General features: G+C 39.8%; 1 protein-coding gene across 8 annotated transcripts in view; it reads left to right on the plus strand.

The window, feature by feature from the left end:
• The first annotated feature begins 2,066 nt into the window (after positions 1 to 2,066).
• The window catches only part of Mtdh (metadherin), a 58,669-nt gene continuing 39,180 nt past the window's right edge, over positions 2,067 to 21,555 (plus strand). For 3 of the 8 annotated variants that reach the window (XM_052161071.1, XM_052161075.1, XM_052161077.1), the window contains exons 1-2: positions 2,067 to 2,756; positions 17,822 to 17,923. In XM_052161071.1, coding sequence (XP_052017031.1) covers positions 2,379 to 2,756; positions 17,822 to 17,923 — 480 coding nt within the window. In that variant the 5' untranslated portion in view covers positions 2,067 to 2,378. The remainder of the gene's footprint in view (positions 2,757 to 17,821; positions 17,924 to 21,555) is intronic. The other 5 variants (XM_052161076.1, XM_052161072.1, XM_052161078.1 and 2 more) reach the window with 2 other exon arrangements.

The raw sequence follows: 21,555 nt of genomic DNA on the forward strand, positions 1-21,555 counted from the left end.
GTCCCTTCCTAACACCTTCCTTGGACTTCCTTGCTCCCCCGACGTCCCTAAGTAGCCACTGATCTGCTATCACTGTAGATCAGTTCTCATTTTCTAATTATACCCAAATGGAATCATACACTATGTACTTTTTGACTTCTTTCTCTCAGCATTAACAGGTACATTCATACCGTTGTATGTATTTATAGCTCATTCCTTTTTATTTATGATTGGCAGTCCCTCGAATGAGTTACTCAGAAAAAGCACTCACGCCCAACACTGAACTTCTCATAGAGGGCTTTAGACACATTGTTATCTTTGGCATTCACCAGGAAGTAGGACTGTCGACTTAGATCAGAGCTAGTATTCCATCACACACAGCTCTTTTGCCTTTATTCTTTCAAAGTATTGCTTTATTTAAATTTTTATCTCATTATTGTGCTGTTGCAACAAATAACCCTAACTTTATGGAAGTATAAAGAATTATATTCTTACAAGTTTTGTTAACTGTAATGAATGCAAACCAGTTGGTTGTGACCCCACTTTTTTGTTTTTAAAATATAACTGCATGATGGATAAAGACATAGTTCAGTGGGATCCTACTATGCTTAAGGATCTGGGTTCAATCCCCTGCATGACCACAAAAACTAAGTGCATATGCATGTGCATAAACAAAGAGAAGGAGGGAGGGAGGGCAAGATACGATGACAAGTGTGTCCCCAATACCAAATACAGCAAATGGAAAAAAAAAAAACACAAGATGACATGATCTTATTAAATCATTTACTTGCTAGACTGTCAAAGGGACTAGTATGCTAACCTACAATTACTGTAATCCTCTGATTCAAAAATCCACAGGTGATAATCTAAAATGATTAGTAGAACTTCTTAGGAAAACTATGACCAACACAAGGTGTGGTTATAAATCTTATTCCAAAAAATATGAATGGAATTTGTTAATCTTTAGAGTTCATGCAGATCTCATTTTTAAGGTTCTGGCCTTTATAATTTAGCCCTTAATTATAAGTCTGCAAAAAGTTTAGCAAGAGTAGTTTATTACTTATAAAACTCCATTCCACTCATTAATCACAAGACTCATTACAATATTGATGGGTCAAAATACATGAATAGGTTTTTAGTTTGTATTTACTTCAGTTGCTTACATGCCAATTATCATTTAATTATAGACACTGTTTCCTTACAACAAAGTCAAAATACAAATGCTAAGGTAGTCCTCAAGCATTTTTATAATTAAGAACTGAAGAGACGCCTCAGTTATTTATTTTTGGTGCTGGGAATAGAAGCCAGAGCCTCGCATATGTTCAGCAAGCATGTTCTATCGCTGAGCGACGTTTCCCAGCCTACCTAGTTTCTTTCTAATGCCACATTTCACTGTTGGACAACACGTGTTCAAAAATTGCAACTCTTTTTGTGTTGTATAAAAGCTTAAAATAATATGCTTCGCTTGCATATAAATACAGTCTAATGGGCCTCCTCTCAATATTTCCTATTAAGGCTACAAATTAGTAGGAAAATAATAGTGCCTCCCACGGGCTTGCCGACTTTTTAATTCTGGAGCCTGACAACAGACAGCAGGAGTGAATGAAAGAAAGGACGCAAACGTTGGCAAATGTTAACATGTTAGTCCGCCCCGAAGAAACACTCAGACGTGAATTACTTGTGCCTGCCGCCTCAGACTCCATGGAGCTCCCTCTGGAAGCATCCAACTGGCCCCTGACCTAGGGAGGAAAAGCCGGTCCACTGCACCATCCCTGCAGGAAAGAGAGAGGAAAGTCTGCTCATACTTCGATGGGTCTGACCGCCTTGCTCGCGCGCAGGCCCCACATCTGAATCCCTCACCGCACCTAGAGCGCCCGAGCCTGCCGGAGCTCCGCAGTCAGGCTTCTAGCTCCGGCTCCGCAAGCTCCCCGTCGCCCCAGCAGCCGACGGTACACAGCTCACGGAGAACCCCCTCCCAGAGCCCGCCCGGCCCCGCCCATGTCACCCACGTGACACACGCCCCGCCCACAGCCTCCACGTGACCCGGCCGGCCTCCGTGCGCAGCGTGGATCGCGGCCGGAGCCGCCATTGTTCCGCCGGGGGAGGACAGCGGGGCCTTGCGCTGGCGCCCCGACGCCGCTTAGCGGCCGTCTCTGGAGACACTCTGCCCCCGCCGCCCCGTGCCCTCCTGGCGGCGGCGGCTTGAGGCCGGCCGCAGGGACTGGGAACCCTTGAGCCTCCCAGTGGCGACGGTGTTCCCCCTAGTCTCTGCTCCGGCGTGAGAGTTGGCTGCGATGCGCTCGGCCTGAGGTGTCGCGGCCCTCGTCGCTCCCACGACTGTTCCAGCGGCGTCTGTGCTCCCCGGCGTCTTCCCGCGAGTCTGTCTGACGGAAGGGAAGATGGCTGCACGAAGCTGGCAGGACGAGCTGGCCCAGCAGGCCGAGGAGGGCTCTGCCCGGCTGCGGGAGTTGCTCTCGCTCGGCCTAGGTTTTCTGCGCACGGAGTTGGGCCTCGACCTGGGGCTAGAGCCGAAGCGCTACCCGGGCTGGGTGATCCTGGTGGGCACCGGCGCCCTCGGGCTGCTGCTGCTCTTCCTTCTAGGTTACGGCTGGGCCGTGGCTTGCGCCGGCGCCCGCAAGAAGCGAAGGAGCCCGCCCCGCAAGCGGGAGGAGGCAGCCCCGCTGTCTCCGGCCTCCGAGGACCCGGCCCAGCTGAAGAATCTCAGAAGCGAGGAGCAAAAGAAGAAGAACCGGAAGAAGCTGCCTGAAAAGCCCAAAGTGAGTAGTGGCGAGGAAGCCGGTGGTCAAGGGAGTCGAGAGCGCTTAATCGAGCGCTCAGGACGAGGTGGTAGGTGAACGCGTTCCTTGAGTAGGGGGAAGTCGCAAAGTGTAAGAACCAGTAGGAAAGTCGAGTTTTACTGTATGGAAATTAACTCCAGGGGTAGGAATAAATAAAAGTGCCCAAACTTACAGGCATCTTATGGGAACCTTGGTTTCCCCCAAAACAGATCCTTCCTAGAGGCCTATGAAAATAGGATGCATGTGAAGGTTAATGGGACCTTACAGTGACGTTGGGAAGTTCTGAAAAGACTGCTTGGAAGAGAGAGCGAGCGATGTCTATCTCAAGTCACGTTGAGACCTGAGACCGTGGCTAGTGGAGGATATACAGTGACCTAAAAACTCTGGCTTAAAGAGGATTAAAGGTGTCCCGATCGAGACGTACTCAGTTGGAAATGTTAAAGGGAAATGGTTACCCTGCCTTAGACTGGAGAGTGTGACCGACCATTGGGTTGCTGGTACAGGAGCTGGACAAAAGGGAGCTGGCGATCTAATACTCCTTCGGGATATGTGGCCCTGAGCAAAACAAGGCAGTTTCAACCAAGTAGTCAGTCTATAGTACACGCAGTCCACGATGTGGAAGGTTTTTCGTTTTTTTTTTAATGAAGTAAGATGGACTTCATTAAAAGTAAGAAGAGGTGACAAAATGGAATGCTGAAGGTTGGGAGGAAGTTTCAAGCAGCAGTTTGCTGGACCACATGTGGAAATGCAAAAGATATTACATTTTTATTAGGCCTTAGTGTTTTACTTCTGTGTGCTGTGTGTGATTTCTATGTAGTATGTTGTTACATGTATATTTGTTGGAGAGATCTTGTGCCATGGCACACATACAGAAGTCAGAGGAGAACTTGGAGTTGGTTCTCTCTTTCCACCACGTGGATCTTGGGGATTGAACTCAGGCTTCTTGGCAAGTGCTTTTACCCACTGAACTATTTTAGTAGCCTGTTTTGCATATTTTATGTAATATGAAAGATAAGTAACATTAGAAATATTTATTAGTGTAGTGTTGTTGGTGTATTCATTTAATCCCAGCATTCGGGAGGTCAGGGACAGGCGGATCTCTAAGTTTGAAGCTGTCCTGAACTACACGGTTTCAGGACAGCCAGGGGTACAGAGAGAAACCTTGTCTCCAAAAGAAAAAGAAATACCTCCTATTTTTATATTATCTGAATGTAACGATTCACCTTTTCAGAGTACTTCAGTAAGTCAGTACCAGGTTCTTACTATGGAGAGATGTGCTCTGGTATGCTTAATGGCCATATAGGAATTAAAGTCAATCATAGCAGCTAGTGTGGGTGATAGGTTCATTAAAGACTGTGTTCATGGACCTGTAAGTGCTAAATAGAAGGCTGATAGCTTATATCATAAGCACTCATGTTTTAATTGTGAGTGGAAAGATAGAAGTGAGGAAACCTAGAAAGTTATCAGTATAATACTTTTTGAAGTTAGGAGAAGAGAAAACAGCACACTGAGAACATGCATAATTAAAAGTTCTGTAGACAGCTTCAAGGGTTGAGTAATGTTTTAATGAAAATAGAACACTTGGCTTCAGAGTAAAGGTGATCTTGAAACAAACCACATACATTAATACTAAGGCCTATTTGGATTGTGGCAAGTTATGAAAATTTCAGAGTCTCTTTAGAATGTTTAGAATTTCAGATGGACCTGAGGAGAAATACAAGTGTGCCAAGAGTCCATCTGAAACTTCATGACACAGGTGACTCATCTGAGGAAGAACTTAGCTATGAAAAATGTACAGCAGATAGGATTTGGCTCATCCCACTTTTCATTTGTGTTAAGAAAGGGGGGATGGGTGATAAGTAAATCTACTGAGATCTTTGCGGAGCTGGAATTGAGTTTGGATCATTGAATGTGAATTAGGTGAAAAAAATAACCTTCTGCCGAATAGTAAGAATGTATCAGAGAAGTTATGGATCTGAAACTTTTGACTACAGCTCAGAAATATATTTTATGCTCTAGCACAGGCATACACTTGTTTTTCTTTAATGCATTTGTGACTCACAAAATTGGTTTCTCATTTGATAAGACCTGACACCCCCATCCCACCCTCCCCTTAGAAAAATACTGCTTTCCAGGGCTAAGTATAAACTTCAATATTTCCTGTTCATTTGTTTCTTGTACTGTGCTGTATTTTTATTTAGGGGAAGGAAAAACAAACATGGCCTACTTACAGGTTGAAAGCGAGAGAAAGGGGTGTTTGCGTCTTACTATGAAGTAAACACGAACAGCAAAAACTCAGTGTCTCGCCACGGAGCTCTGTGACAGTTACAGAAGATGTTTGTACACAGTCCCCTCCCTGTCTATGCTCATGCTTTCATGGATTAAACCAACTAAGGACCAACTTTTTTTTTTTTTATCACCAGGGCCTGGTAATGTTGCTAAGTTGGTTAGAGTGCTTACCTGGCATGTATGACTTCCTGGGTTCATTGGCCAGAATTGCATGCATGCACTGGGGGTCTTAGCATATGCCTATAGTCCCAACATTTAAAGTGGAGACAGGAGAGTTAGACTTTCAAGGTCATCTCATACATCTTAAGCTAGAGACCATCCGGGGATACATGAGACCTCCCTTCCCCAGATCAATGATTTTTAAAAACTGCAGTTTAGGTATAGAATTAGGTATAGATTTTTTCCCTTGTCATTAGTCCCTAGCCTATACTGCATAACAACTGTATATAAAATATGTACTTTGGACTATGTATAAGTACCCTAAAGATAATTTCAAGTGTATGGGGATATGTGTACGTGACATACCAATACTTCATTTTATAAGGTACTTGGCATCTGTACTTCTTGGTATTCTTTTTTTTTAAAGATTTTATTTTATTAATTTATTTTGTATATAAAGAAGAGGGCATCAGATGCCATTACAGATGGTTGTGAGCTACCATGTGGTTGCTGGAAATTGAACTCAGAACGTCTAGAAGAGCAGCAGTCAGTGCTCTTAACCTCTGAGCCATCTCTCTAGCCCCCACTTCTTGGTATTCTTGAGAGTTCTGGAATCCCTCTCCAATGAATACTGAGGGGCTTTATTTACATTAACAATGAAGCCCCACTCTGGTGCCAGGGGGGTACCAAATGTCTATCACAGAGGTTGCTTTTAAAGTAAACAATTAGTGGGAAAAGCCTAAGAAATGTTAAAAGCTGGAGAAAAACACTGTCTGCTTGGGAGGAATAGGGAGCCCAAAATTTGAATAAAACATTTAACCTAATCTGTTTGACTTATTATATGTCCAAATTGAAGATCTTAGTTAAAACACTGAAGTCTCCCTTCTTGGGTATTTGCAGTAGAGTCAGTTTGAATGCCTTTAAAATTTGTGAATTCCTGAGTTGTATTTCAGACCATTAAAATTCAAACTTTTTAGAACTAGATCTAGGGAACCTGCTTTCTTTGTTACCCAAGGTGATCTTGAACTCCTGGCTGCAGTGCTCTAACCTCAGCACTGAGTGCTTGGCACTGCAGGTGTGCACCTCTGCCTGGTTTTTTAAATTAGTATTCATAACAAGCTGATTAGTTTGAAAACCACTCACTGGAATAGAGCTATAAAGTCCTTACTATAAGAACTTTTATTCTTTTTTGTATGTTTGTTTTAGAGACAATGTCTCACTCTGCAGCTCTGGCTGTCTTTGAACTCAACACTCACTGTGTAGACCAACCAGGTTGACCTCGAATTCACAGAGCTCCATCTGTCATCACCTCTGGGATTGTGCACCAGTACACCCAGATGACCTTATAATGTTGGCACTGAGGCTGAAGAATTACATTTTGAGGTTCAGGGCATTTTTGAACTATGGTATTCATCAAAAAACAAAGATCTTTCTAGCTATGCAGTAGTGGTGTACCTGTAATCATAAAACCCAAGCAGAGGCATGGGGATCTTGAATTTGGGATCAGCCTCAGCTATACAGCAAGACTCTGCCCCTATTTATTTATTTATTTATTTATTCATTTATTTATTTATTTATTTATGGTTGAGTTACTTATTCAGGTGGATTTGGTGATATAAACTACTAGCTTCTTGGAATGAACGTTTAATGTTTCAGGATATAGTGCCTAAATCATGAAATCCCTATTTTCAAAAAGTTTATGCATGTCATATATATGTATATATATGCATGTATATATATGTATGTATGTATGTTTGTGTGAACTTGTACATGTGTGGGTGGGTATAGAAGCCAAAATCGGTGCTGAATGTCTTCCTTAATCTCCTCTTTCTGTCTTAGACATTTTATCATGTGTTTGAAAGTTTTGCCTGCACATAAGCATTGTTTGGGACCATGGAGGCCAAAAGAGGGCAGTGGATCCCTTGGTACTGGTATTCCCTGGTATTACAGTTAGTCATGAACAACCATACGGGTGCTGGGAATTGAATCTTTCTGGAAGAAACAAGTATTCTAAACTGATTCTTCAGCCCCCCTTTTTTTCTTAATAAAGTAATAAATTTTATTTTAATTTTTATACATTTTGACCATATTCCTTGCCCTTCCCCAACCACCCAGATTCAACCAACTTCATGTACTCTGTCCTTTTCTGCACCCTCAAAAACGAAGGGCTGGAGAGAAGCTCAGTGCTTATACACTGACTGCTCTTCCAGATGGACTCACAACCATCCGTAATGGAATCTGATGCCCTCTTCTGGTGTGTCTGAAGACAGCAACAGTGTACTCACATATATAAAATATATATTTCTTCTTTGTTCTTTTTAATCAAACCAAAAAGCCAAAACAAATAAAACCAGTAAGACAAAATGTGCACCCTAAAACATGATTCTGTTTTGTGGTGACTAACTACTCCTGGGCGTCTGGCCTGCCCTGGGATGTGTTTGATAGACCTCCATTGAAGAAAACCTTCTCTTGTTGTTGTTGTTGTTGTTGTCGTCGTCGTCGTCGTTGTCGTCGTTGTTGTTGTTTTGGTTTTTGGAAACAGGGTTTCTCTGCAGCCTTGGCCATCCTGAAACTGTAGACCAGGCTGGCCTCAAATTCAAGAGATTTACCTGCCCTTGCCTCTCAAGTGCTGGAATTAAAGGCATTTGGTTTTTTGTTTCTTAATTAATTATACCTATACCTAGTCCTCCTATTCCCTCACCCCCTCTAAGACTTCACATACCCTTTGTTCAGTGACCCACTAGGCCCAGTTAGTGCTGCCTGGATGCACAAAGGTATGGAGGGTGTAAAACTTTCCCACCTACCTTAATTTAGGCAACTTATCAGTAGTCAAACCCTGAAAGAAAATTGACGCCCTCTGTCCTAGCACCTGTCAACAGCCAGTAACTAGTGAAGAATGAGGCCTTATAAGTTCATTCCCCATACATGAGGGATTTTGACTGGCTTGATCTTGGGCAGGTAACACAGTTACTGTTTCTTCGTGAGTACACTAGCCATGTTGTGTCCAAAAGAGCATTTCACAGCACTCCTCCTCATCCTCTGGAGCTTACCTTCTTTCCTCCTCCTCCTCCTCAGTGTTCTCTGAGCTTTGAGGGGGATACAGATGTTGCATTGGAGCTGAGCACATCATTTATTTCCAGCATTTACTTGGTTGTAAATGCTTTTTACCCAGGTTTTGACTAAGTTGTTTTACTGATTTTATGTCTTAGTTTTCTTTTTTGTTTTGCTTTTGAGAGATACAAGTGGCTTTTATATAGGTGCTGGGAACAATTAAGCCTTCTCCCCGGAACCCCAAGATTTATTTTTAAAACTTTGTTTTAATTTATGGAATGATTATATTAAACCTTCTTTTTTTAACATTTTTTATTGGTTATTTATTTACATTTCAAATGTTATTTCCCTTCCCAGTTTCCCCTCCACAAACCCCCATTCCATCCCCATATTAAGCCTTTTAAATATATCTTTTATTTTTAGGTTTTAGGATTTCTCAGCGTGGTCTTGACTGTCTGGAACTTCCTGGATAGACCATGATGACTTCAAAGTCATAGACGTTGCCTGCCTCTGGCTCCTAAGTATCAGGATTAAAGATGGGCGTCACCACCACCTTGCTTTTTTTTTTTTTTTTTTTTTTTTTTTTTTTGCTGTTAGATATATTTTTCAACCTATCAATTTTTAATACACTGGTTTGCTTTTTATCGTCTAATAAAAATCTAGCTTTAGTTCTTTCAGGTAAGAATTGCGGGTCTGTCTCTAAAACCGAAAGGGAAGGGTACTTTTCATTTGCTGGCTTCTTTCTTTCTTTCATTCTTTTTCTCTTTTATTGACTTTTTTAAAAAAAAAAATCATTCTTTTATGTGTTTTGTGTGTGTGTGTGTGTGTGTGTGTGTGTGTGTGTGTGTGTGTGTGTTGCTCCAAGTCAGTTCTGGTTTTAAATGAGTAAATGTATTCTTCATTTGCTCTTTAGTCTGAGTAATGATTTCAGAAGATGTCTGCTCTTAGATGATGAATGGTCTCTAGCCTTAGGAAGGTTGAGAACCACTGCCTTAACCATCTCTAGTCCCTGTTTTTTTAGTGTCTTTCTTACTCAGCACCACAAGCTCACCTCTTCACTCAGGAGCCTCCTGTCTCAGCAGAGGTGTCCTGACTCTTAGTGTTGTTGGGATTGCAGGCGTTTGTCCCTATGCTTAGCTAGTAAGGAGTCTTTTTGAAATATTGAATTTCTATCCTGCCTAAAATCAATGTTTTTTTTTTAAAGATTTATTTTTTATTATTATATGTAAGTACACTGTAGCTGTCTTCAGACACTACAAGAGGGTGTTAGATCTCATTATGGATGGCTGTGAGCCACCATGTGATTGCTGGGATTTGAACCCAGGACCTTCAGAAGAACAGTCAGTACTCTTAACCACTGAACCATCTATCCAGCCCAGATCAACTTTTAATAGCTATTGTACTCAGAATCAAAACCTCTTTCCATGGCTTATATGTCCCAGCACCTGCTTTTCTTTCAAAGTCAGTTGTTAGTGTCATCTTTTTTGAGACAGGGTTTCTCTGTATAGCCCTGGCTATCCTGGAATTCACTCTGTAGACCAGGCTGGCCTCGAACTCAGAAATCTGCCTGCCTCTGCCTCCCAAGTGCTGGGATTACAGGCGTGCGCCACCACTGTTAGCTTCATCTTATTTGCCGCTTTAGACTACCACTGTTGGTTTTTTGTTGTTATTGTTGTCTGGTTTGAGTCTTCACAAATGTTTTCATAGTTCATTGTCTTTACATGAACAAATGGTAAAGTTTCTAGAAAGTCTTTCACCATTAATTTTATCAGTCCTTAGATCTTATCTTAAAATTCACCTTAGAAAGCCAGAAGTCTAAAGTGTGTAATACCAGCATTTGGGCAGTGGAAGCAAGGTTAGTAATTCAAGGCTGGCCTTGGCTCCATAGCAAGTTTAAAGCCAATTGGCTTGACATATATAAAAATCAACCTCAGAAAAGCCTTTTCCAATCACTCGATTTGAAATTGGTATCCCTTCAGAATTCTGTCTTCAATTAGATTGTTTCCTTTGTGATAGTCACCAGGATATGCTCTTCTCGTTTACTTTCCAAGTCTAATAGAGTGAAAGGCAGTGGCAAACCCACCTGACATGAGAGGCTTTGTTGATTGGTTGCTGATGAAATGCCTAAAATCACACTTGTAGTCATTTGAGTAATTTGTTATTGAGCTAAATAAATGTATAATTTAGTATATTCTTAGTAGAACTGTTTTAACTTTGGTTTGATTTTGGTACTACTGAAAGTAGATTTGGATTGGACTAGATTTAATACTCAGCACTCACTTAGCAGCTTACAGACATTCATAACTCCATTTCCAGGGGATCTGAGTCCCTCTTCTGGCCTACACACAGTGTACATATACTCATGCAGGCTCATACACATAACATTTTTTACAAAATCTTAAATTTTATTATTTGACACATAGGTCAAATTTTTCTTTAGGATACATACAAAGGAGTGAATGCACGTCTCCTGTATACAACAGAAGTGTTCTCCCACTAAGTAACAACCCTCTCTTTATCTTAAAGTCTATTCGTCCGGATTTATTATTAAAAGAATAGTAGTAATATGGGGTTGGAGAGGTGGCTTAGCACTTAAAAGATGCCTGAGTTCTCTTCCTCGCACACCCATCAGGTGACTGTCAAATGCCTGTAACTCAAGCTCCACAGGGTTTAGATGCCTCAGGCCTTCATGGGTACCTCCACATGCTTACACATACTTACAGACACAAATGTCTTAAAAGGTAAAATCTTTCTAAATAATAATGGATTAAGAAACTTTTAAGTGGAACTGGAGAGATGGCTCATCAGTTAAGAGTATTGACTGTTCTTACAGGGATCTTGAGTTCAATTCCCAGCAACCACATGGTAGCTCACAACCATCTGTAATGGGATCCGATGCCCTCTTCTGTTATATCTGAAGACAGCTACAGTGTACTCATATACATAAAATAAAAAAAAATTTTAAAGAAGGAAGGATCGCGCCTGGTTTCACAGAAGAGCCTTGAGATTAAGTGACATACTTGAGATCATAGACAAGAGGAGTTTCATAAGCAAAATTATATTCTAATTTCCAGTCTAAAGAAGATCATGTTGCATTTTGTTTGTGAGGTTTTTTGTTGGTGGTGGTTTTTTGGTTTTTTTGCTTTTCAAGACAGGGTTTCTCTGCATAGTAGCTTTAACTGTCCTGGAACTCTCACTATAAACCAGGCTGGCTATGAACTCATGGAGATCCGCCTGCCTCTGCCTCCTGAGTACTAGGATTGAAGTCTTGTGCCACCACTTGACTATTCTAGGTCATTTTTTTTACTGTACCTCTGATTTCCATGACATTTTTCAGGATACTAAATTGTATTCATAGAATAAACCCAATTTCCCCAGTTAAGTTACATCTTTATTGCTTTAGTTTTAGAAGTTTCTACTGGGGGGAAAAACAACAAAAAAAGAACCTACTTTTTAAGAAGTCCAGAATTTTGGCTCCATTTGTTTAGATATGTGACTTTTTCCTTTTTTTTTTTTTTTTTTTTTTATAAAGATTAATTTGTTTATTTTGCATATCTGAGTAAATTGTTTTGCTTCATACTGGCAGAGTCCTAGTATAAAAAGACCATCAGTATCTATGTTCTTCTTAGATACCAAGAGCAAATAAGCCCCCCGAATACGTGTATTTGTTCTACTTTCGTATTACTGATCCATGTTCTACTTTTTAAGTATAAGAAAGCCTTGGAAGCTTACAGAGACTAAGCTGACAACCAGGGAGCCTGCACGGGTCTGACCGGACCCTCTGTGTATGTGAGAGCTGTGTAGCTTGGTCTTGTGGGACTCTAACAGTGGGAGCGGGGGCTGTCACTGACTCTTGCCGGCTTTTGGGACTGTTTTCCTCATACCAGGTTGCCTCATTCAGCCTACAATGAGGGGAGGTGCCTATGGCATGCAATTTGATATGCCATATTTTGTTGATATCCATGGGAGACTGCCCTTTTCTAAACAGAAATGGAGGAAGAGTGAATGGGGGGGAGACAGGGAGGAAAGGAGGAACGGCAAACGGCAGTTGGGATATAATAACATTTTCAAAAAGTGCTTTGGAGATATTTTTAAGTTATTATTCAAGAAAGTTCTAAGTTTGGTGTTATCTAGGGAGCTTTTATATTTCTTGTGTTTTGTCCAGTTCTGCTAACAATTTTGAAACTGATGTACAGAATGCTAAACTTGTAGAAGCCATCATCCGAGTCTAGGCAAGAAGAACATAGACAATCTGCTGTATCTGTTGTTGTCCTTATCACGTTTTCTTATGTCAGACTGAAAACAGTGCTTGCAGTCATTTTTCAGAAATTATCCAGAGCATAATTTAGCCATGTGACAGGTATTGAATGTCCATGATACAATTAATCGAGAAATAGTTTGGAATCCCTGAAGAATTGGACTTTGACTGGGACCTTCATCACTGAATGAAGCAGCTCGGACTATATGGCAAAATTTGCAAATTGTATTATAGATTAAATTCATAAGATGGTTATGAAGAGTTTTTAATTGGAGTTGGATTTTAAAATAGATAAATTACAGGCTGCACTGTGTGTAGTAATAAAGTATCTAACATGTATCAGTCTACTTTTAAACTTCTAAGAAATGATCTGGAATTTGTATAAGAATTTTTTACAACTAAAAAGTCTTTCTTATGGGGAGTATATTTAGAGTTAACTTTGGGAAGGCTCCCATCTTTCTTGTCCATAAACAAAAATCATGTATGTGAAGCCTCTGGTAGATTCTGGGCACAGAACAAATACTCAGAAATTACTAGTTATTGTAAGGATACATGTGTTCTGCTAAAGTTAACTCTTCTGAATTTTCATGCTTTACCTCTTACCATTTTTCTGATGTACACTAACACACTTAATGACTCCTGCATGTTCCCTGTAGCTTTAACCCTAAGTAAAAATTTAAAATGTAGTGAAATAGAAACATGTTCAGGGTGACACACATTTGAAATTTCAATCTTAGTCTCTCTCTTTGCCTTCAAACTATGTATTTGCATGCATCAGAGAGAGAGAGAGAGAGAGAGAGTTAATTAAGTGTGGAGATCTGAAGTAAAGCCCTCATGCTCTACCACTGTACTCCACAGGCTGAGCTTGAGCTGCCTTCCCAGCTAGGACACCCTTGTTCTTCAGAAAGGGGAAATAAGAATACTGTTCCCTGTTTATTTTGTTTGGTGTGTGTTATTCTGTACTCGGCTTCCTTTGCTATGCTCTATCCTTTTTGGTTGTGCTGTGCTGTGCTTTTGTGGGTTTTGGAGTAAGACACCACCCCTACCTACCCTCCCTCGGAGCTGGGGACTGATCCCAGGGCCTTGTACTTGCTAGGCAGTTTAGCTCTACCACTGAGCTAATCCCCACCCCCTTGGAGTGAGACTAATGTTCTGGCACATGTTGATTTAGAACTTGCTGTATTATTGGCCTCAGTCCTGCTTCTGCCTCCAAGAGTTAGGATAACTAACACACACATGCTGTTACCATGCTCTGCTGTTTGTAAACTACTGAAGAACAGGGATCATGCTTTTCTTTGTTTCAGGATTTTTGGGAGTCTACATGTTACTCTCTTGTTTACTGGGTATTGATTGTATGAACACATATAAATGCTACATAATTTTCTTAGGAATGCAGTTTCACTGTATAACCTTGGTTGGGCTAGAATTCACTATGTAGACCCTGCTAGCCTTGAAGTTGGAGCGCTACCTGCCTTCTGAGTGCTGGGATTAAAGGTGTACACTAGGCTAGTCATTTTTGTGTTTTACCAGAAAGTAACAAAAAATACTGTCTCTTGAAAAGCAAGCCCTACACCATTTTTAGCCCTGGAGAGAATTTACTAACTTTCTGAAGGAATTTATGTCTATAGCATTGTCTGTTGGATGTCCAGTATGATTTGACCACCATGCTTTAACATTTGTGAGATTGCTAATATAAAAATGACCATAAGTACTTGAATATGAGATTAGGGCACATGGGCAGCATCATGCCGATAGATAGGAAAGGATATTAGAAGTGAGGAAACTTTTTGAACAGATATGTTTTCACTTGCTCCTGTTTGGTATATTCTAACAAGAGCTCTAGAAGCTAGGTATACCATTTTCTCATACTTACAAATCACAAAGTTGAGAGTAAAATTTAAAAAAAGTGCTTAAAAATCACAATGATTAGGACTAACAAGATGCCCAGTGGGTAAAGATACTTGCTGCTAACCCAGTGAGCTTTGTTCAGTTTCAAGAACCTACTCCCAAAGTTGTCTTAACTTCCACATGAAACTTATCTCAGTTTGTCTGATTCCAAAACTCATGTTCCATTTCTGTGGCAATTGGTAATTGAACTTCTAGTTTCTAAGTAATTTCAAGTTATGCTGTTCAAATTTTGTAGCCAGGTATAAAATTTACATGCCTAAGTAAAAACAGTGCTCATGTTAGAAGTCACTCCTTAAACCCTATAAATGCTTACCTCAGATACAGATTGTTTTATAATCCTGTTAAGGATGCTCATGAAATAGAAGTCTGCTATTAATCATTGTAACCAAAATTTTAAGAGGAAATATTGTTCAGTTACATAGAGAGATAGAGCAGGCTAGGTGCAGTAGCCTATGGCCCTTAATCCTAGCACTCCAGAGGCTAGGGCCAGCCTGTACTATATAGCAGGAGCCAGCCTGTACTATACAGCAAGAGCCAGCACTTACACAATGAGACCTTGTCTCAGGAGAGGAGAGGAGAAGGGGAAGAGGTAGAGGGAGGAAGGAAAAACTAACCACAGGGAATGAAAACAGTCAAGCTCGATTGAGAAGACAACTGAAAAATAGTCCATGATATTTAGGTGCGATAGCTTTCCTAGCTTCCTCCTGGAAGGCTGAAGTAGGACGTTTGCCTATATGTAAGAGTTTGAGACCAGTTTAAAGGATTTAAAAGATCGCCTACTGAGCACTCTTACCTTTCCACGCACTAGTCCATCCTTTGACACAAACTTACCTAGAGAGTGATCAAACAACATCGAAGAAAGAAAACCAGATCAAGAGTAAGGAAATTTGGTTTTGGTTTTCACCATCTTAATTTTAACAGGTTAAGTTCCAGCAGATTAAATGTTGATTAATTAGACATTTATTCAGCAATGAAGACAGCTTTTGTTTCCACTTCCTGCCACAAATCTTTGGAAAACCTACAAATTGGGTTTTACAATGTAAACGATCTCTGATATTTTTAAAGATTTATTTTTATTTTACTTCATGTGTATAAGTGGTTTGCATGTATGTCTGGTGTCAGGGGAGGACAGAAGAGGGTATCAGATCTCCTGGAATTAAGAGTTATGGTTGTGAGCCACCATGTGGGTGATGGGAACCAAACTTGGTTTCTCTGCAAGAACAGCAAGTGCTCTTAACCACTGAACTATCTCTAGCTCCTGCTTGATTGATTTTAACAATACATGTAAAGTCACATTATAGACACTTGTTAAAATTTTAAAAAAAGATTTTTTCATACAAAATATGATTTCCCTTTCCTCAACTCATTCCAGCCTCTTCCCTGTTCCCTAGCCACCCAAATCCACACCCTTTTTTCTTTCTTACTAGTATACAGACATTATCTTTAAAAAAAAGTAAAATACAAACCCAAATAGGACAAGGCAAAGGGGGGTTGGGAAGAGAGCCAAAGAAAAAGTACATAAGAAACACACAGTTATTTAACACTTTTTCTCCTTCAGTGCATAGCTGTACCATGATGTGCAGTTTGTTTTTAAAACTAGCACATTAATTTTCTGACTATAATGGGTTGGGTATGGAGAAATAAAGAAGTGAAAAGAAGTGATCCGGGATTCAGAAAGAAGAATTAAATGAATAGCATGGGCTCCTTTTGCCAAATGCTTCAGGCGCCATTTCTGGTAATGGAACTCAGAATTGTAAAAGGGGGCAAAGAAGGAACGATTCTGATTACAAAGTGGATTTGGGGAATCACAGACATGATTCTGCCCACAAACCCCCTCATTTTAGAAATGTTAAGAATGAACTGATTGTTTTGTTTGTTTGCTTGTGTCTGTGACAGTAGAATTTAGCCATTACATTATAGAATTAGAAGCAACATTAGGATCTTCTAACATGCATTGATCTGTATATCATCTTTGCTTACTTGTTTTTGCTGCTGTGGATGAGTTATAGTTTCATTTTGGTTGTTTCTGTTGTTTATTTGTTTGGTTTGTTTTGGTTTTGGTTTTTTTGTTTTGTTTTTTTCCGAGACAGGGTTTCCCTGGCTGACCTGAAACTCACTCTGTAGACCAGGCTGGCCTTGAATCCGCCTGCCTCTGCCTCCCAGTGCTGGGATTAAAGGCGTGTGCCACCAATGCCCGCAGTTACAGTTTCAATAAAGACTATATGAATCCTAAAATATTTTCTGTCTAATTCTATAGAGAAAAAGTTTGCACCCGGCAGTGGTGGCGCACTTTATCCCAGGACTTGGGAGGCAGAGGCAGGCGGATTTCTGAGTTCTAGGCCAGCCTGGTCTACAGAGTGAGTTCCAGGACAGCTAGGGCTATACAGAGAAACCCTGTCTCGGAAAGGAAAAAAAAAAAGTTTGTTCCCAGTACTTAGGTGGAGGGGGAGCGGGGAGCAGAGTCACGTGAATCTGAATTCTAGACCAGCCAGAGCTGCACAGAGAAAATCTGTCTCAAAACAAACAAAAAGGTTTGCTGAGGCTCTGGACAATGGGGTCACTGGTTAAGAGCATGTACCACTCTGGCAGAGGACCTGAATTTGTTTTCCACATTGAGTAACTTGCAACCACCTATAACTAAGCTCCAGAAGATCTTAGCCTCCTCTTGTCTCCACACTCACATGCACAAAATCACACACATGTACACATAATTTAAACAACAACAACAACAACAAAAAACCCAACTTAAAGAAGTTTACTGACTTTTTTTTTTTTTTGAAATAGCGCCAAACTTATAGGTATAGAAATAAAATCTAGAGATGGTTAGGTGCTCTGAGATTACCCAAGCTAATGGTGATCATAGTGTAAATACATTTCACAGCTCCTTATAACTACCTCTGTTTCTTTTTTTTTTTTTTTTTAATTGGAGGAACTACTGTGTGTGATCAGAAAATTTATGGTACAGAATTGTTTATATGTTCATTGTGGGGAGGGAGGTGCTGGAGAGGGCTCCTTTTCCAGAGGACCTGAGTTCAGTTCTCAGCACCACAAAGGGATTCAGTCATCTATAACTTCTGTTACAGGGGAGTTGTTGCCTTCTTCTGACCTCTATAGGGACACATGGCCAGTAGACGTACATGTAAGACAATGAAAGTTAAAAAAGACTTAAAAACAATAAATTCATTTATATATACACACACACCACATCACAAAACACTCATTAGTCCAATGAGATTTAGATGATATGGGCATATAAAAGCAACCCTGTTAATTTGGGTCAGAGAAGAATTTTCTTGTATATGATATTTCACAGTTATAAATCTTTGGTTTTATCTGTAAGTCAGTTTGATATTATAGTGTTTTCTTGTTACCTATGCAGCCAAATGGACGGACTGTTGAAGTACCCGAGGATGAAGTTGTTAGACCTCTCCGAAGTATAACTGCAAAACAGCCACCAGAGACAGACAAGAAAAATGAAAAGGTAAGCTTGGGAACATATGTATATAAAGTTTTTAATAAAGTGAATGACATAAAATTATGCTTTCATGTTTAATAGGAGTGTAAGTCTTCCATTTAAGGAAACTGCAAAATGTAGAGTAATCATACTGGATAGGTGGCAAAAGTTAAATTTTTATTATGTTTTTTAAAGAAAACCATGTCACCATTTTTTTAAACATTACAGTGGTGTTAGTAAATGTTTCATTATGCCAAATGTAATGTGCAACTTGAGTTTCTTTTGTTTGAGTAAGGGTCTGGCTTTATACAAATAACAAATCTTAGCTTGATTCTATCATAATAGAGTCTTGTTACTCATGATAATGTACTTTTTAATATAAAAAATGCTTAATAAAATTGTCCAGTGGTATTGTTTAAACTGATTTCCCTTATTAGGGGAATTGAATTATCTACCTAGTATCTGCCTACAGTTGACTTTATTTAACAAAATAACTATGCTGAGAAATAAAGCACTTGCCACTAAGCCTAAGGCCTGCGTTCAATCCCAGAGCTCATTACCATAGTAGGAGAAGTTGTCCTCTGGTTTCTACAGTGCTTCTGTATGTGCATGTGTGCTCACATGCGTGTGTGTGCTCCATGGTAGGGGAGGGAGTGTGTTTAACATTCTTGTGGATCCCCCAGGGCCTCGAGTTAAGTTGTGAGCAACCTATTGTGGGCAGTAGGTACGGAACTTGGGTCCTCGGGAAAAGTAACAATTGCTCTGAACCACTGAGCTGTTTCCAGCCCTATGGAGCTTGATTTTTGTACAAAGAGTAATTATATCTCAAGTTATAATACTGGTTGTCTCTCTTGTTTAAGTCTAAGAGATAAAACTTGGTCTAGAAAGAAAAAAAACACGCCCATATATTTTATATATGGAGAGCTAAAGTGAGCTTATTTGTATATATCAGATTAAGTGCCATAGTTTTCTAGGTTGGCTTTATTTATTTTTTTAATATATGTTAATCTCTGTTTTTAGAGCCCAGACTAGCTTCAAACTTATGATTCCCGTGCCTCCACCTTCATAATGCTGGGATTACAAGTACATGCCACCATATGTAGTTGTTTTCTAAATCTTTGTTTTGAAATGGAGGCAGTCAGTGCCTCGTTCATACCTAGCTTCTAGTACAGATCATATAGGGCTATTAGCCAGGCACTATGCTAAATAATTACTGAAGGGATAGAGAAATAATAATAGTTTTTTATGTTTGTCTTTTTAGGCATTTTATTTATTTATTTGTTTGTTTGTTTGTTTGTTTATTTTTGAGGTAGGGTTTCTTTGTATAGCCCTGGCTTTCCTTCTAAGTGCTAGTTTTAAAGGTGTTTGCTACCATCACCCAGCTATATTTTTACCCTCAGAAATATTGCAATCTAAGTAAGGAGAAGCAAAGAAAGAAACTATCTGGGAGGCCAAATAGAGAAGCCGTCTAATAAAATAGGGTATTTGGTGCCAGGTATTCAGTGGAAAAAGGAGACAGGAAATCCTACTTGGGTAGCCAGAAAAGATTGACTCGCTGGGGATGATGGTGCACGCCTTTAATCTAGCTTCTGGAGGAAGAAGCAAAGAATAAGTTAAAGGCCACCCTGTACACAGTGAGTTCCAGGCCAGCCAGCACTACATAATGATACTCTGTCTCAAAAAGGAAGGAAAGAAAAAAGAGAGAATATTGACCTAATTCAAGATGGTTTTTCAGTAACTGGAAAGGGAAGCCAGTGTTGCAGGGAGAGAATCAAATGAATATGGGTATTATTCACACTCAGGGAGAAAGCCTTAAAGACGCTTGGGAGGTCAAGGTGGAGGGGCATATGATGTTTTTTCTTTTAATTTATATATACGTAAAGCTTTAGGCAAATTCATCTGTCAGCAATATTTATGATTAATGAATCCATTTGCATTTAGGATTATAAAGGTCTAAATTTAAGGGGGAAATGTGAAAATTGCTAATTAGAAAACCAGTCATAAACAAAACGTATAAAGGTTGGTTATTAGTAGATTGTTAAAAGATAAAGTCAATGATATCCACTGAAATCCTAATATCATTCCTAATATTCATTATAAAAATTAACAGCATTCAATGAGTGAAATATTTTCATATCACTTCATCCTAATAAGCAACACTGGGAGTGCTGTTTTATTTATCTTTAATAGATAAATAAGTAGCTAACTACACAAGACTACATGGCTGGTAATAATACTTCTTCAGTTACTCTAAGGCAGCAATTCTTAAAAATTGGTCATTGAATCCCTGAGAAAGGAGCCCTAAGGGTACTTTGGTTGAGTCCCTGAAAACAAAACTATTTACATAGTAACTAAAATGTGATTTGCCTTTTTTACTGTGTTGATATTTGCTCTGATGGTGCCAAAGCAGTGGGTGAAATTACTGGCTCCTGCACATATATAGCAGATGTGCAGCTTGGTCTCCGTGTGGGTCACCCCAGCAACTGGAGTAGGAGTTGTCTCTGACTCTTTCCTGCCTGTGGATCCCGTTCTCCCAACCTGGCTGCCTTGTCTAACCTTAGTGGGAGAGGGCCCAGTTCTATATGTGTCTGGATGGGCTGGTGTCCAGGGGTCCTCCCCCTTCTCAGAGGAGAAAGGGAGGGGGTGGGAGAGGAGGTGTTGGAGTAGGGACCGGAAAGAGGGGCTTCTATTGGAATCTAAAACAAATACACAATTAATTGGAGTAGGGAGAAAAAAAATTCTGTCTCTTTACTATGACTCAAGCTGTTTTTTGTTCTTACTGCTGTCCATTCCATGTTGGAAGAAGAAAGTTTGCTAGATTGTTAGCTTAATTCTTAATCTGTATTCATTATCATATTTATTTTGTGTCTATGTAGGCACACATGTGGACAGGATAATTTGCAAAGAGGAATTGTTTCTCTCATTCTGCCTTGTGGGTTCTAGAGGTTGATGGTGAGCTTGGGTTGTCAGACTTGGAAGCAAGCACTTTTACCTGATGCGCCATCTTAAAGTACATGTTTTTTAACTACTCTTCATGATGAAATGTGACTGTATAAAGGTATACTTTCATGCTGAAGAACAGTGATTATTTTAAGAAAAAACACTTATACAGTGAATTGTAAGATGAACTAGCAACTTACCTCATTCTTTCTTTGAAATGATTGGCTTTTCAGACATGGGTATCCATCTGTAGACATTTTCTCAAGAATAAACAAAATTATTCCACCATGACAAGGAAAACAAGATAGTGTTTACTGCAAATGCTAAAAGGACTTGTCAGATGAAAATTAGAAATTTGGAAGATTTAGATTTACTATTATGACATTAACAACTTCCAATACTTAAAAAATTTCTGATATCACTTTTGGTATTATAAATATGATTTTTCTTTTTAAGCCTGGAATGGTGAGGCATGCTTTTCATCCCTGAATTTGGGAGGCGGGAGCAGGAGGATCAGAAATTCAAGGGTAGTTTCAACCAAGCTAAGTACTAATTCATTTTGAGGCCAGCTTAGGCTACGTGAGATCCCATCTCAAAAAAGAAAAAGAAGTCTACCATGTAATATCTTAATATTTCATAAAATTTGTTTAAGTTAGAGAACTAGTATTTTGTAGTCGACTAAAACCTTTATACTACAGAGTCATGTATAACCTAGGCAT

This window comes from Apodemus sylvaticus, chromosome 17, assembly GCF_947179515.1.
Source record: "Apodemus sylvaticus chromosome 17, mApoSyl1.1, whole genome shotgun sequence".
Lineage (NCBI taxonomy): Eukaryota > Metazoa > Chordata > Mammalia > Rodentia > Muridae > Apodemus > Apodemus sylvaticus.